Here is a 16298-nt window from a genome sequence, read left to right as displayed (position 1 = left end):
TGCCATGTTGAGGAATATGTCTTTCACATGAAATTAGAGGAAGAGACAACAAAGATAGAAGAAAAGGAAGAGGCTCAATGTTCGTTAAAGATTGTGGACATAAACATGATTTTTGCTGCAATATCGCAGATGGGGAAAGAAATGTCGACACAATTTAAAGAGCAGGATACACGTATGTCACAAATGGAAACGCGATTGTCAACGCATTTGGAAGAGCAGTTCGTAGCGCAAGATGCACGTATATCAGCACAGGTATCCTTACAGTTAAAAGAGCAGTTCGCAGCGCAAGATGCACGTATATCAGCACAGGTGTCCTCACAGTTGAAAGAGCAGGATGCACGGATATCGCAGGTGTCCTCACAAATAGCAGAAGTGTCCTCACAGAATTCGGAAAAGGGGGATAAAATTAAAACTGAAGTGGATGAATTGAGAGATCGTCTCCGTGAGCTACAATTAAATCGGCCAATTATGTCGTCAGCTACTGCCAAGGTAAAACCTCCGTCCTTTGATGGCACTGTTCCGTTCTACGTTTTTAAGCTTCAATTCGAAAAGACGGCATCTTCGAATAATTGGAACGCTGAAGATAAAGTAGCTGCATTGTTCGTTGCATTAAAAGGAACTGCAGCAGAGATATTACAAACTGCGAGGCGAGTAGTTATGAAACGTTGATGGGTGGGAAGCAAATCTTTCAAATCGAGTTGAGAAATCGCCGCCAAAAAGCCAATGAGTCTCTGCAGGCCTTTTCTACAGAGATTGAGAGGTTAGCTCACTTAGCTTATGCACATAAATCCGTCAATGGAATATGAGATAACACCACACGATTCGCTGCTTTAGCATGTCCAAAATTGACGTTTGCAGAAACCGTTTCGTATGCTCTGACACAGGAAACTGCATCTCTGCTTTGCAATCAAACATTTAAAGCTCACAAAGTAAAAATAGAGGAACACACTTGGGCGATCCAATTACTTGGAAAAATTGATAACAAGCAGAAAGCACTGGAAAAATCTATGGAAGCGCATAAGAAAAATGGTGGTATGCACGCAACTGTAACCAGCCCAATAATCCAGTTGGACGTAAACGCAAAGCTGAGGAAGATCAAGCAAATGTCAAATCAAACCAATCGCTAAACTAAAGCGAGCCAGCCGAAAAGGGCACGGGCTGGCTTCCGCAAGCAAATACCCTGTAATCTCCATTTCACAAATAAGCAGGAAAACGGGTAACGTTACCGTTAGTGGATGCGTAGACGGTAAAAAGCGCATACTGACTGTGGATACGGGCGCATCACATTCCAAAATTCGATCTGATCTGTTTGAGAAAGAAGTGAGACCGTTAGCAAGGGCAAAGTTGCGTACTGCAACTGGAGAAGATACCCTAGTTCTCGGAAAGGTAACGTGCGAGATCGTAATTGGAAAGCCAGCCGTGTTACACAATTTTATAGAGGCAGATATCGTTAACGAGTCATAACTGCAGTAGACTTTCTAATCAAGGAATCAAAATTGACATGTAAAACAGGATTATGTCCTATAGAAATATGGAAGTGCCCCTTTTGTTCGGTTACGATAATAAGTACAACGTTAAACGAGTCATAACAACAGAGAGCCAGCAGATTCCACCAACATCAGAAGCAGTTATTTGGGCAGAAATAGATGGAGACTATCAAACAAGTGGAGGATTGTTGAGGCCACAAAAGAATCTACACCAAACTTACTGATAGGCAAAACCGTGGCTATGACAAGACAAGATAAACGTGTTCCAATAAGAGTACTTAATGAGTGCAAGTTACAAATCAAACTCTCCAAAGGAGCTGTAATAGGGCAGTGTCAAGAGATTGAGGGCGTGATAAATTGCGAAATAGGTCTTGAGGAAGATTCTATGGACGAAAACGATATATCGAACGAAATTAACGCATGGGCCGAGGAACTAGAGGCAAACTATTAAACTACGGCTTAACAACTTCTTCTCAGATACTGATCCATATTTGATAAAGACGATGCCAAACCAGGAAGAACCAAAGTTGTGTAACATTTTTTTAACACAGGTGATGTAAGACCAATCCGCCAGGCTCCTCGGACCATTCCTTTAACAAAACGTGAAGTTGTAAGCCAGACCATACGTGAAATGAGCGAAAGCAGCGTAATCAAACCATCAGAGAGTCCGTGGAGCTCACCTGTAGTACTTGGGAAGAAGAAAGATGGCAACATGAGATTTTGTGTGGACTATAGTAGCTTGAATGATGTAACGAAAAAAACTGTCTTTCTACCACTACCTAGAATCGATGATACACCTGACTCGTTATCAGGCACAAATTGGTTCTCAACACTTGATTTAAAAAGTGGTTATTGGCAAGTGGTGGTAAACGAAGAAGACAAAGAAAAGACGACTTTCAGCGTTGGAGATGGTCTATGGTAATTTACCGTAATGTGCTTTCGATTATGTAACGCTCCTGCTACTTTTGAGAGACTTATGGACCGGGTATTAAAAGGATTACACTGAAAGACCTGTTTGGTATACCTCGACGATAACATCGTGTTGGGTAAAAGCTTCGATGAACACCTTAAGAACTTGGAAGAGGTTTTCCAACGGATAACTAGCGCTGGTCTGAAGCTGAGTCCAAAGAAGTGTTCCTTTTTCAAAAAGGAAGTAAGCTACTTAGGACACAAAGTGACAACTAAGGGCATTTGCACAGCTAATGAAAAGATCAAGGCATTAAGAGATTTTCCCACTCCTGAAAATTTACATGAATTGCGGAGTTTCCTTGGACTATGTACTTATTATAGACGATTCGTTTCAAATTTTTCCAGCGCAGCTAGTAGCCTCCATGAACTCACAAAAAAGAACAGAGTTTTTGAATGGAATAAAGAACCGAAAATGGCTTTCCAAACTCTGAAGAAACGGTTAAGTACTGCGCCAATGTTGGCATACCCGGTCCCAGGATCAACGTTTATTTTGGATACGGATGCTAGTGGATTTGCAGTAGGAGGCGTTCTATCACAAGTCATTGATGGGCATGAGAAAGTGGTTGCGTGTTACGGCCAGACCATAAGCAAGCTAGAAAGAAATTATTGTGTTACTCGGAGGGAATTACTGGCGTGGGTGAAGTGTATCAAACATTTTCATAAGTACCTTCTGTCCTCACCCGAAATCGCTGGCCATATTTCGGGTGAGGACAGACCATGCAGCATTGAAATGGCTTCTACAATTCACGAACCTCGAAGGAAATGGCATGGTGGGTTGAGTGACTCCAAAGTTACGACTTCTCTATAGAACATCTCAAAGATAGTAGTCCTGGCAATGCTGATGCCATGTCCCGCCGTCCATGTAATCTGGAATGCAGACATTGCTCAAAAGTTCGGTTAATGACTATAACATCAGACTGGAATCCGGAGGAGCTACGGAAATGTCAGAAAGAGGATTCAGATTTTAAAAGTGTAATACACGGATTGGAGATGCAAAAACGTCCAACGAGAGAAGAAATAATTCCAGAAAGTAGAGTCGCTCATAATTATGGTGGGCTGTCTCACCATAACATGTATATCCGTCATCTCGCCGTCTAGGATGCTATTGAATTCCTTAGTATTCCTTCCTCCGTTGGCGTAAAATCAATCGGTAGTCGAATATCATTACCAAAAATTACCCTTGCTGGAGTCTGCCCCGTTGTTTCATGTACAGCAGACCGATAAGCCATCAGGAACAAGGATATATGGTTATCCCAATCTTTTTGATACTTGTTCACAACTTTCCTTAAATGTTCTTCCAAAGCTCGATTGAATCGTTCTACGATGCCATCGGACTGCGGATGAAGTGCAGTTGTACGGGTGTTCCCGATACCCAGCTTCTGGCATATATCCTGTATTAGAGCTGATTCAAAATTTCCCCCTTGCTCAGAATGTAATTCTATTGGAACACCATATCTCGATACCCAATTGTTGATGAATACATCCGCTACTGTTGCTGCCTCTTGGTTAGGAATTGCGTATACCTCTGGCCATTTGCTGAAATAGTCCATGACTACCAAAACATATCTGTTTCCTAATTTACTGATAGGAAATGGACCAGCTACATCCATGGCTACTCGCTCAAACGGCGCACCTGAATTGTACTGCTTCATCTGACCATGACTCCTGGACCGCGGCCCTTTAGCAGCAATGCACTCGACACAATTGGCGATCCACTCCGTAACTGATTGACGACAACCAACCCAATAAAGTCTTGGTTTTAATTTCTCCAAGGTTTTAGTGATACCCATGTGTGCTCCACTTGGACCGTTGTGCAGCTCGTTGAGAACTTCAGGAATTCTTACTTTTGGAACAATCATCAGAGCTCGTGAACTTTGCCCATCTTCGCTTTCCCATATGCGATGCAAGCAGCCAGACACTAACTTCAAACTATTCCATTGTGCCCAATAAGCCTTTACGACTGGGCTTTCTGCAGCTATTTCTTCTCTCGGTGGACGTTTATTCATCTCCAATCCGTGTATTACACTTTTCAAATCAGGATCCACTTGCTGGCATTTCCGTAGCTTCTCCGGATCCCAGTCTGATGTTAATGGAATCTCCTGGCTCTCTGTTGTTATCACTCGTCTAACGTAGTACTTATTATCGTAACCGAACATAATACTTCCATATTTCTATAGGACATAATCCTGTTTTTCATGTCAATTTTGATTCCTTCATTCAGTAGAAAGTCTACTCCAATTATGACTTCGTCAACGATATCTGCCACTATAAAATTGTGTAACACGGCTGCCTTTACAATTACGATCTCGCACGTTACCTTTCCGAGAACTAGGGTATCTTCTCCAGTTGCAGTACGCAACTTTGCCCCAGCTAACGGTCTCACATCTTTCTCAACCAGATCAGATCGAATTATGGAATGTGATGCGCCCGTATTCACAGTCAGTATGTGCTTTTTACCGTCTACGCATCCACTAACGGTAACGTTACCCGTATTCCTGCTTATTTGTGAAATGGAGATTACAGGGTATTTGCTTGCGGAAGCCAGCCCGTGCCCTTTTCGGCTGGCTCGCTTTAGTTTAACGATTAGTTTGGTTTGACATTTGTTGATCTTCCGCAGCTTTGCGTTTACGTCCAACTGGATTATTGGGCTGATTACAGTTGCGTGCAATATGGCCACTTTTTCCGCAGTTGACGCATTTAAGCACACCACCATTTTTCTTATGCGCTTCCATAGATTTTTCCAGTGCTTTCTGCATGTTATCAATTTTTCCAAGTAATTGGATCACCCAAGTGTGTTCCTCTATTTCTACTTTGTGAGCTTTAAATGTTTGATGGCAAAGCAGAGATGCAGTTTCCTGTATTAGAGCATACGAAACGGTTTCTGCAAACGTCAATTTTGGACATGCTAATTCAGTGAATCTTGTGGTGTTATGTCGTATTCCATTGACGGATTTATGGGCATAAGATAAGTGAGATAACCTCTCAATCTCTGTAGAAAACTCCTGCAGAGACTCATTGGCTTTCTAGGGGCGATTTCGCAACCCGATTTGAAAGATCTGCTTCCTGTGCTCACTACCTTTCTAACGAGGACAATTGGGATTGTTGTGTCAACATTTGGAATGATAACTCTGCTATTTGTTAGGTTATACGTGCATCCTGCTCTTTAAATTGTGTCGATATTTCTGTTGATATTTGCGTTGACATTTGCGATATTGCATCAAAAACCATGTTTATGTTCACAATCTTTGACGTGCATTGAGCCTAGTCTTTTTCTTCTATCTTTGTTGTCTCTTCTTCTAATTCCATGTGGAAGACATATTCCTCAACATTAATGTTTTTCGCCTCCATGGCCTCTCTTAACCGTGATTGTAATTCAGTTTTTAATCCATTTGTCACCAAACCACGTTGCTGCAGATCGTGCTGGAATCTTCAGATCGTTAAACTTGGCCATTTTCAAATAATTATCTCCTTGGGAATTTATTTGACAATCCCACTTCTGACACCAATTCTAAGGGATTTCTCGATAAATCGTCTAACTATAACTCGATCACTGGATTGTTAAATTAAAGTCCCAATTTAATGCTATACACTTATCTTTATTTCCAATTCCAACTACTTAACACTTATTGCTCGCTATTCGAACTTACAACTTATTGCTTATAGCTTAATTGCTTTTTACGCGGCAACACTCTACTTAGAACTGTGTCTGTTGCACAATCCGGCAGCCCTTATATAGTAAATTTTTAACAAAAGTTCGCTACTAGAACATTCTGGCAACTACAAATTCGTTGTCTAGTTGCTTCTGGCAGTTTATCGTCAATTCTGATTTGTTCTGGTACTCGTGTTCGCCCTACTGCCCTCTACCTAAGTCTTATCGTCCCGATTAGACATATTCATATTCATCTCGTCTTCTAGGATGCTATTGAATTCCTTAGTATTCCTTCTGCCGTTGGCGTTAATTCCAAATTTTAAATCAATCGGTAGTCGAATATCATTAAAAAAAATTACCCTTGCTGGAGTCTGCCCGTTGTTTCATGTACAGCAGACCGATAAGCCATCAGGAACAAGGATATATGGGTATCCCAATCTTTTTGATACTTGTCCACAACTTTCCTTAAATGTTCTTCCAAAGCTCGATTGAATCGTTCTACGATGCCATCGGACTGCGGATGTAGTGCAGTTGTACGGGTGTTCCCGATACCCAGCTTCTGGCATATATCCTGTATTAGAGCTGATGCAAAATTTCCCCCTTGCTCAGAATGTAATTCTATTGGAACACCATATCTCGATACCCAATTGTTGATGAATACATCCGCTACTGTTGCTGCCTCTTGGTTAGGAATTGCACCTCTGGCCATTTGCTGAAATAGTCCATGACTACCAAAACATATCTGTTTCCTAATTTACTGATAGGAAATGGACCAGCTACATCCATGGCTACTCGCTCAAACGGCGCACCTGAATTGTACTGTTTCATCTGACCATGACTCCTGGACCGCGGCCCTTTAGCAGCAATGCACTCGACACAATTGGCGATCCACTCCGTAACTGATTGACGACAACCAACCCAATAAAGTCTTGGTTTTAATTTCTCCAAGGTTTTAGTGATACCCATGTGTGCTCCACTTGGACCGTTGTGCAGCTCGTTGAGACCTCAGGAATTCTTACTTTTGGAACAATCATCAGAGCTCGTGAACTTTGCCCATCTTCGCTTTCCCATATGCGATGCAAGCAGCCAGACACTAACTTCAAACTATTCCATTGTGCCCAATAAGCCTTTACGACTGGGCTTTCTGCAGCTATTTCTTCTCTCGGTGGACGTTTATTCATCTCCAATCCGTGTATTACACTTTTCAAATCAGGATCCACTTGCTGGCATTTCCGTAGCTTCTCCGGATCCCAGTCTGATGTTAATGGAATCTCCTGGCTCTCTGTTGTTATCACTCGTCTAACGTAGTACTTATTATCGTAACCGAACATAATACTTCCATATTTCTATAGGACATAATCCTGTTTTTCATGTCAATTTTGATTCCTTCATTCAGTAGAAAGTCTACTCCAATTATGACTTCGTCAACGATATCTGCCACTATAAAATTGTGTAACACGGCTGCCTTTACAATTACGATCTCGCACGTTACCTTTCCGAGAACTAGGGTATCTTCTCCAGTTGCAGTACGCAACTTTGCCCCAGCTAACGGTCTCACATCTTTCTCAACCAGATCAGATCGAATTATGGAATGTGATGCGCCCGTATTCACAGTCAGTATGTGCTTTTTACCGTCTACGCATCCACTAACGGTAACGTTACCCGTATTCCTGCTTATTTGTGAAATGGAGATTACAGGGTATTTGCTTGCGGAAGCCAGCCCGTGCCCTTTTCGGCTGGCTCGCTTTAGTTTAACGATTGGTTTGATTTGACATTTGTTGATCTTCCGCAGCTTTGCGTTTACGTCCAACTGGATTATTGGGCTGGTTACAGTTGCGTGCAATATGGCCACTTTTTCCGCAGTTGACGCATTTAAGCACACCACCATTTTTCTTATGCGCTTCCATAGATTTTTCCAGTGCTTTCTGCTTGTTATCAATTTTTCCAAGTAATTGGATCACCCAAGTGTGTTCCTCTATTTCTACTTTGTGAGCTTTAAATGTTTGATGGCAAAGCAGAGATGCAGTTTCCTGTATTAGAGCATACGAAACGGTTTCTGCAAACGTCAATTTTGGACATGCTAATGCAGTGAATCTTGTGGTGTTATCTCGTATTCCATTGACGGATTTATGGGCATAAGCTAAGTGAGCTAACCTCTCAATCTCTGTAGAAAAGGCCTGCAGAGACTCATTGGCTTTCTGGCGGCGATTTCGCAACTCGATTTGAAAAATCTGCTTCCTGTGCTCAATACCATACCGTCTTTCTAATGCAGCCATCAACGTTTTATAACTACTCGCTTTGCAGTTTGGAATGGTCTGTTATATCTCCGCTGCAGATCCTTTTAATGCAACGAACAATGCAGCTAATTTATCTTAAGCGTTACAATTATTTGAAGAAGCCGTCTTTTCGAATTGGAGCTTAAAAACGTGGAACGGAACAGTGCCATCAAAGGATGGAGGTTTTACCTTGGCAGAAACTGTTGACACAATTGGCCTATTTAATTGTAGCTCACGGAGACGATCTCTCAATTCATCCACTTCAGTTTTAATTTTATCCCGTTCTTCCGAAATCTGTGAGGTCACCAAAGATATTCGTGCGTCCTGCTCTTTCAACTGTGAGGACACCTGTGTTGATATACGGGCATCTTGCGCTACAAACTGCTCTTCCACATGCGTTAACTATTGCGTTTCTAACTGCGACGTTTGTAGGGACATACGTGTATCCTGCTCTTTAATTTGTGTCGATATTTGCGTTGACCCTCTTTTAATATCTGCGTAGACATCTCTGACATTGCAGCAAAAACCATGTTTAATTCTCCTCTCTCTAATTCTTTTAATTCCATGTGAAAGACATATTCCTCAACATTAATGTTTTCCGCTTCCATGGCCTCTCTCAACCGTGATTGTAATTCAGTTTTTATTCCATTTGTCGCCAAACCACGTTGCTCCAGCTTCTTTTTCAGTTGTGGAATCTTCAGATCGTCAAACTTGGCCATTTTCAAATGATTATCTCCATGGGAATTTATTTGACAATCCCATTTATTACACCAATTGTAACGGATTTCTCCATAAATCGTCTATCTGGCTATACACTTTTCTTTATTTCTAATGCCAACAACTTAACACTAATTGCTCGATATTCGAGTTTACAACTTATTGCTTATAGCTTAATTGCTTTTTACACGGCAACATTCTAATTAGAACTGTGTCTGCTCCACAATCCGGCAGACCTTATATGATAAATTCTGAACAAAAGTTCGCTACTAGAACATACTGGCAAATACGAATTCGCTGTCTAGTTGCTTTTGGCAGTTTATCGTCGATTCCGATTTGTTCTGGTATTCGTGTTCGCCACAATATGTAAATTTATTCTAATAAAAATGGTGTTACTTTTGTTTTTTATGTAACCTAAATAAATTAAGCTGCGTTCATACAAATTTATTTTACACGAAAACTATTTAATTGGAATAACATTTAATTTAAAACAAGAAATATTTATTTATTTATTTATTTAAACGCCAATCGGCAATATACATAGATATAATAAAGATTTAAGTATTATACAAAAGTGGCTAGGGTATATTAGTGTAATATCTGGAAAATATTTAAATAATTGTAAGTTAATATGTAATTCAGACTTGATTTAGATGTAATTCAGACGAGCAGGTGTCTCTTGGTGTTTTCGGTAAAAGCAGCGTATGTTCCTCCATAGAAATCAATTTCACCTTGAAGTGAATTTACTAAATTAGCCAGTCTATTCTGAGGACCATGGATAACTCAATTTTTCTTGGATTTCTATGTTTTTAGTAGTCTATTTCACCTCAGGGTAAGACCAGCAGGGGCGAGTTCAAAACTGTTTAGGATCTCATGAACATCAGTGATGTTATTGACTACTTTGTTGAAAAAGCAAAGGTCAGCGACCTGTCGACGAGAAGACAGTTTTTTATACAGTAGCACTGGTAGACCTCATCAGTAGAGCAGATGTGACTTGGTGACGATAGTTTATAGGCCAGTGACTTACAGAATTTACGCTGCACCTTTTCAACTTTATCGATTGTCGTGTTAGTGTAGGGAGACCAGATTACCGAACCATATTCCAAAATTGGTAGTACAAGTGACTTGAATAGTCTAATGAGTGTCCAAGGGTTTTTGAAATCTTTACCACTCCTCAGTATAATTCCAAGGGCTTTGAACGCCTTTGATGTAATTTTGTCTGCGTGGTGTGAGAAGGTGAGCTTATTATCAACAATGATACCTAAGTCTTTTATGTTCTCGACCTCCGCTATCTCAAGCCCATCAAGTTTGTAGCTCGTGCGGATCGGTGAGTGTGAGCGAGCAAAAGATACGGCCGCACATTTGTTTACGTGGAGATCCAGCTTGTGCACTCGACACCAGTCACTGAGGATATTTATGTCTTGTTGCAAGATTATGATGTCTGTCACACAAGCAATCGGTCTAAATATTTTGAGGTCATCAGCATACAGAAGGAAATCAGAAGCAAAGTTGTTGCCAATGTCGTTGACGAAGATGTTAAACAGTACAGGACCAAGGTGAGATCCTTGTGGCACACCAGAGATTACTTCATATTCACTTGATAAGTGGCCATCTACTCTGACTTGCAAGCGTCTGCCTGTGAGGTATGTACGTATCCAAGCTAATGCACGTCCAGCCACACCATATTTACTTAGCTTATCTAAAAGTATTTCGTAGTCAACACGGTCGAAAGCCTTGCTGAAGTCGGTGTAAATGCTGTGTGTGCAGTTGCCGGAATCCATGGAGTTCAGCAGTTTGTCGACGTATATAAACAAATTGATAGTGGTGGATCTACCACTAGTAAAGCCATGTTGTATGGTTGTTATGATGTTTTCAAATGCCTGACGTATCTGTGGAAGCACTAACCTCTCAAATAGTTTTGCAAGTGCAGACTGTATGTAGATAGGACGGTATTTGGTAACCAAGGCCTTGGGCCCCTCTTTATGAATCGGTGAGATGTATGACAGTTTCCAGTAGGTCGGGAAGGTACCATGGTGAAGGGATTCGCCAAATATATGTCAAAGGCTCACATGGTAGGCCCAGTTTTTAATGAATATGTTAGGTAAACCATCGGAGCCTGGACCTTTGCTGGGGTCGAGAGCAAGGAGTTCTTTGAGTACTGCATCGTAGGTCACTGTCAGGGCATCCAAGTGTGTGCGCTGTGTACCAGGAAAATTTTGTGAAAAGGAATGACAGGAAAACTCGTCTCTAGTTGCTGGATTTTGGGGAAAACTTTAGAATACCGTCCCAGGATTTCGGCGGTAGAGGAGATCCTCCAGATTAAGAATATATAGATATAGCCATGGCAAACTTAAAGTTTTCGAGATATTTGTGTGTCAAATTGAAAATTTCAATTTATATTCGTATTTTTTCGATTTAAAATGAATTTTACACTTATATTTTTCACTTTTATGTTCACTAGCTCTTCACTAATTCGTTTGTGCATGTTTATTTTATATTATATGGTGTTAAAATAGCTTTATTTCAATATTTAACTAACCGTTTAATTTTATTAGTTCGCACAATAACAAAAGGGTTGGAAAATAACAAAAAACCAGTGTTACCTTATTTACAGTATGTGTTATGGTAACACTGGTTATTTATCATTTTGCAGTCATTTTGTTATTGTTAGAATTAATAGAATTGAACCATAAGTTTAATATTGATAGCTATTTCTTCACTATATAATGTAAAATACGACGGGGGACGAAGGGACCGTGCCACTCGTGTTCGGGTGGCACGTTTTGTGTAAAAATTGTATCTTTACTTTTTGGTATTGACATAATATATTAATATGCTTTTATATTTATTTCTTTTAACCGCAAAGGAGTTAGTTCGAATATTATTTTTTTTTAAATGAGAATTGTAATTAATTTAAGGATGTTTTATAATAAATAGACAAAAATATGGAATAAGGAAATTATAAATTTTTAATAATTTCCAAACCATTATATTATTTCTGTTATAAATTTGGCCTTGAAAATATTAGTAGCGAAAAGAGTCACAATGTAAAAGCACACCTACAAAAAAAAACCAATTTCGGTGACAAAAGGCTGTGTGTGAACGCGCTCTGACACTTGCATATATTAAATTATTTATTGACTATGTTATATGCCTGTGGATTTGTAATAATGTGTAATTAAGAACGATTTTTTAGGATGAAAATTAACGAGAAAAACTTGTGTGTTTTCGCCACTTCTCCTCCATTTGATTGCGAAGGATTTTTGAATAAGCGGGGTGAAGTTAATAAGGCCTTCCAGAGGCGATATTTTGTACTTAAAGGAAATTTATTATTTTACTTTGAGAAAAAAGGAGATAAAGAACCATTAGGACTCATAATTGTAGAAGGTTGTACAATAGGTAACAAAGCAAACATTAATTAATAGTTTATTACAATTACCAGTATTTTTTTTTGCTTTAGAATTGTCCGAAGAAAGCGATCAGTACTGTTTCGAAATAGCTTTCAATGGCAACCGAACTTATATACTAAGTGCAGATTCGCAGGAAACTATGGAAAATTGGATGAAAGCGTTGACATGCGCTGGCTATGAGTACAAAAAATTGGTTGTGGCGGAGCTACAGCGGCAATTAGAGGAGATTGAATTTTCTCATAATAGTAAGTTATAATTATCATTTGACTTCGACAATACACCGTGAACCAAAAAAAACGGTAAATATATAGGTCCCCCAACATATATATATTGCACAGTTATTTCATGTCATTTGGTTGTTGTTGTTGTAGCTGGTAAATTTTGCAGAATTTAGATCACTTAGCTGGAATTACCAGTTCAGCGTGCAAAAAATTTTCTTGTGAAAAAAATACTGAAGAAATGTAACAGTCACAATTTCTTTTACACCGCGATCTGATGGTATGAACGGATATCGTCAAACTCCTTTCCGCACTGGCGGCTTTCGGCCGCGCTTCAAAATAATAACCCTGGTCGGTCCAACACCGAGATGTTCATAATTCAATCGCGAAAACTCCTTTCTACACTGTAACATTTCTTCAGTATTTTTTTTTTTCAAGAAAATGTGTAGCTCGCTTAACTGGTAATTACAGCTAAGTGACCTAAATTCTGCAAAAGTTGCCGCTACAACAATAACAACAACTAAGTGACTTGAAATATATATGCAAAGTGCCTTAAATATATTTCTAAATATATACATACATAAATTATTGAAAAAATTCACCTTTCGCTCACGGATTTGTAATTTTCGCGAAAATAAAAACAAATAAGGAAATTTCAGTTTTGAGGCCTCCTTAGTTGGGGGACCTGAACTATACATTTACCAAAAACACTTGTGCAGGGAGACGGCTTCCCTTTGAAGTGACTTATCTCCTAAACTATTAAAACTTTTGAGTTGCATCCAAAAGATAGATAAAGGAGGTTCTCTAAATAATTAAGAAAACTTTAGTATACCGTCCCAGGCTTTCGGGTATAAAATAGGTATGGGCGGATAGGAGAGATCTTTCAGATCAAGAATAGGGAAAACTTTAGTATGGTAAAATATTTAAAGTACGCATTTTTCCCATTTCGAATGAGTTATACACTTATATTTTCCACTTTTATATCCACTAACACTTCACTAATTCGTTTGTACACATTTATTTTACATTATATAGTGCAAAAATAGTTTAATTCAATAATTAAATTATTGTTAAATTTTATTAATTCTGACAATAACAAAAGGGTTGCAAAATTTCAAATAACCAGTGTTACCTTATCGACATCTTTTGTAATTGAACTGAAAGAAATTAAAACAGATAATACCCCAAATACAGGAATCCAAAACCTAGAGAAATAAACTATTACAAAGCATTGATGTTAAGTATTATGTTATACCCTCTATGACAATATTACTTTTTTCTTGTAGAACTTCTTTTTGGGTTGGCGGCCTTCGGCCGCGCTTCAAAAAAATAACCCTGGTCGGTCCAACATCGGGGTGTATCAAAATATTTTTCGCGCAGAACTTCTTTTTGCGTTGGCGGCCTTCGGCCGCGCTTTAAAAAAATAACCCTGGTCAGTCCAACACCGGGGTGTATCAAGGTTTTTTTGCCAATTCCCACAACAGCCGGTTCTGCGATACCGGAATTGACCCGGATTTTATCCGGCCAAGGGCTGTTATTTCGACGATCTAACCCTGTTTGGATCGGTAAGTTTTAGATTAAGTTTGTCGTCACTGGAGCAACGCCTAGCAGCAGGGTTGCTCCGTATCCTCCTGACCCGTGCTGGCATCGAGTCCAACCCGGGCCCCGAGGTATTCTACTGCTGCGTATGCGCAAAAAGGCTCCATCCAAATTCCACCTCGGTTAGGTGCAATACATGCAATGGATGGAGCCATCTTAAGACCTGTTCGGGCCTTAAGACACACAGGGAGTGGACCACGAGTTACGTGGCCCCATGCTGTCAACGCAATAATGCGACATCTGCCTCAACGGCCGTGCAACCTGCACCATATTCGCGCACTGCGCTGCCACTCCAGTCGAGTAGCCAAGATAGGACCTCCACGGTCCTAAGGAGCTCACAAAGACAGCACAACTCCCAATCTGACCATCTGCCCATAATTATCTCGATCGAGAAACCTCCTGACTTTATTTCTGTGGATAACCGCACCTATGTTAACTTTAACAAAGCTAACTGGGTCGGCTTCACAGAATTTACTGAGAGCACCTTCAACGCACTATCCATTCCTACGGACGTCATCGTTGGCGAGCGTCAATTCCGCAAGGTGATCGCTGCTGCTACAGCTCGCTTCATACCGGCTGGAAGAATAGCGGAACTCCGCCCTAATTTCCCAGCCGAAGCAGCTGTATTAGCAAATGAGCGCGACACCTTACGCCATGCCGATCCCTGTGATCCCCGAATAAGGGATCTCAATTTGGAGATTCGGCAAATGGTAAACCATCATAAGCGGACAAAATGGATAGAGCACCTGAAGTCCTGCAACCTCTCCACCGGTGCAAGTAAGCTTTGGACTACTGTTAAGGCCCTGTCAAATCCGAGGAAACATGACGATCGGGTTGAAATCCAATTCGATGGCCACGCCTCCTCGGACCCGAAGAAGTGCGCGAGATACTTTAGCCGGCAGTTTATACTGCACCCTTCGACCGACAAGGCCAAACGATGTGTTACCCGACGGTTGCGCAAAATGCCAAAAGACTGCGCACCACTTACTTTCACCGATGGGGAGGTTCAGAGTGTCATCAAAAAGGCGAAATCGTCCAAATCCATCGGCCCTGACGGAATAAACATGCTGATGTTAAAACATCTAGGCCCAACGGGAGTAAACTACCTCACCAAGGTCCTCAACCTGTCGATATCCACTCTTCAAATACCCGATGTGTGGAAAGTCGGAAGAGTGGTCCCACTGCTGAAACCTGGGAAACCCGCCAACAAAGGGGAGTCTTATCGCCCGATAACTCTCCTTTCCCCAGTAGTGAAGACACTTGAGGCCTTGTTACTCCCGTCATTCACCCACCCCCTGAGCCTAGCAGACCATCAGCATGGTTTCCGTAAAGTGCACAGTACCACCACAGCACTTAGCGTCATAAACGTCCAGATAGTTCATGGCCTGAACCAGAAGCCACCCTGCGAGAGGACGATCCTCGTAGCGCTGGACTTGTCAAAAGCTTTTGACACAGTCAATCACGCAACGCTACTTGAGGACCTGGAACAATCAACGCTCCCTCCAGGGTTGAAGCGGTGGACCATGAACTACCTGAGCGGTCGACACTCATCCGTACTATTTCGAGGTCAAAACTCCAAACTCAGGAAAATTAAACAGGGGGTTCCGCAGGGCGGTGTCCTCTCCCCGCTACTGTTTAATTTCTACATTTCGAAACTCCCCCAGCCACCAGCGGGAATTTCAATGACCTCGTACGCAGATGACTGTACGATATTGACGTCGGGCAATGGAATCGATGGCATGTGTTCAAAAGTAAACGGCTACCTCTCCGATCTTTCTCGCTTCTTTTCTGCAAGGAACTTAACACTCTCCCCCACTAAATCCACAGCGACCATCTTCACCAATTGGACGAAGGAGTACAGACTGGACCTGAACATTTCAGTCGATGGCACAAAAATTCCGACAGTAAATAACCCTAAAATTTTAGGCGTCACTTTGGACAGTCTGTGCTCTTTCACTCCTAACACGACCGCG

At 40.9% G+C, this 16298-nt stretch overlaps 1 protein-coding gene and 1 pseudogene across 2 annotated transcripts in view; one reads left to right on the top strand and one right to left on the bottom strand.

The window, feature by feature from the left end:
• Nucleotides 1-6051: 6051 nt before the first annotated feature.
• On the bottom strand, nucleotides 6052-9491 carry LOC138856259 (uncharacterized; annotated as a pseudogene).
• Nucleotides 9492-12167: 2676 nt separating this feature from the next.
• Nucleotides 12168-16298, top strand: part of IPIP (Inositol phosphatase interacting protein) — a 39501-nt gene continuing 35370 nt past the window's right edge. The window contains exons 1-2 of one of the 2 annotated variants that reach the window (XM_070106726.1): nucleotides 12168-12497; nucleotides 12559-12753. In XM_070106726.1, coding sequence (XP_069962827.1) covers nucleotides 12296-12497; nucleotides 12559-12753 — 397 coding nt within the window. In that variant the 5' untranslated portion in view covers nucleotides 12168-12295. The remainder of the gene's footprint in view (nucleotides 12498-12558; nucleotides 12754-16298) is intronic. The other variant, XM_070106725.1, reaches the window with a different exon arrangement.

This window comes from Bactrocera oleae, chromosome 3 (assembly GCF_042242935.1).
Source record: "Bactrocera oleae isolate idBacOlea1 chromosome 3, idBacOlea1, whole genome shotgun sequence".
NCBI classification, from domain to species: Eukaryota; Metazoa; Arthropoda; class Insecta; order Diptera; family Tephritidae; genus Bactrocera; species Bactrocera oleae.
The sequence above is the reverse complement of the archived record's forward strand: the minus strand, read 5'-3'. Positions and strand labels throughout refer to the sequence as shown.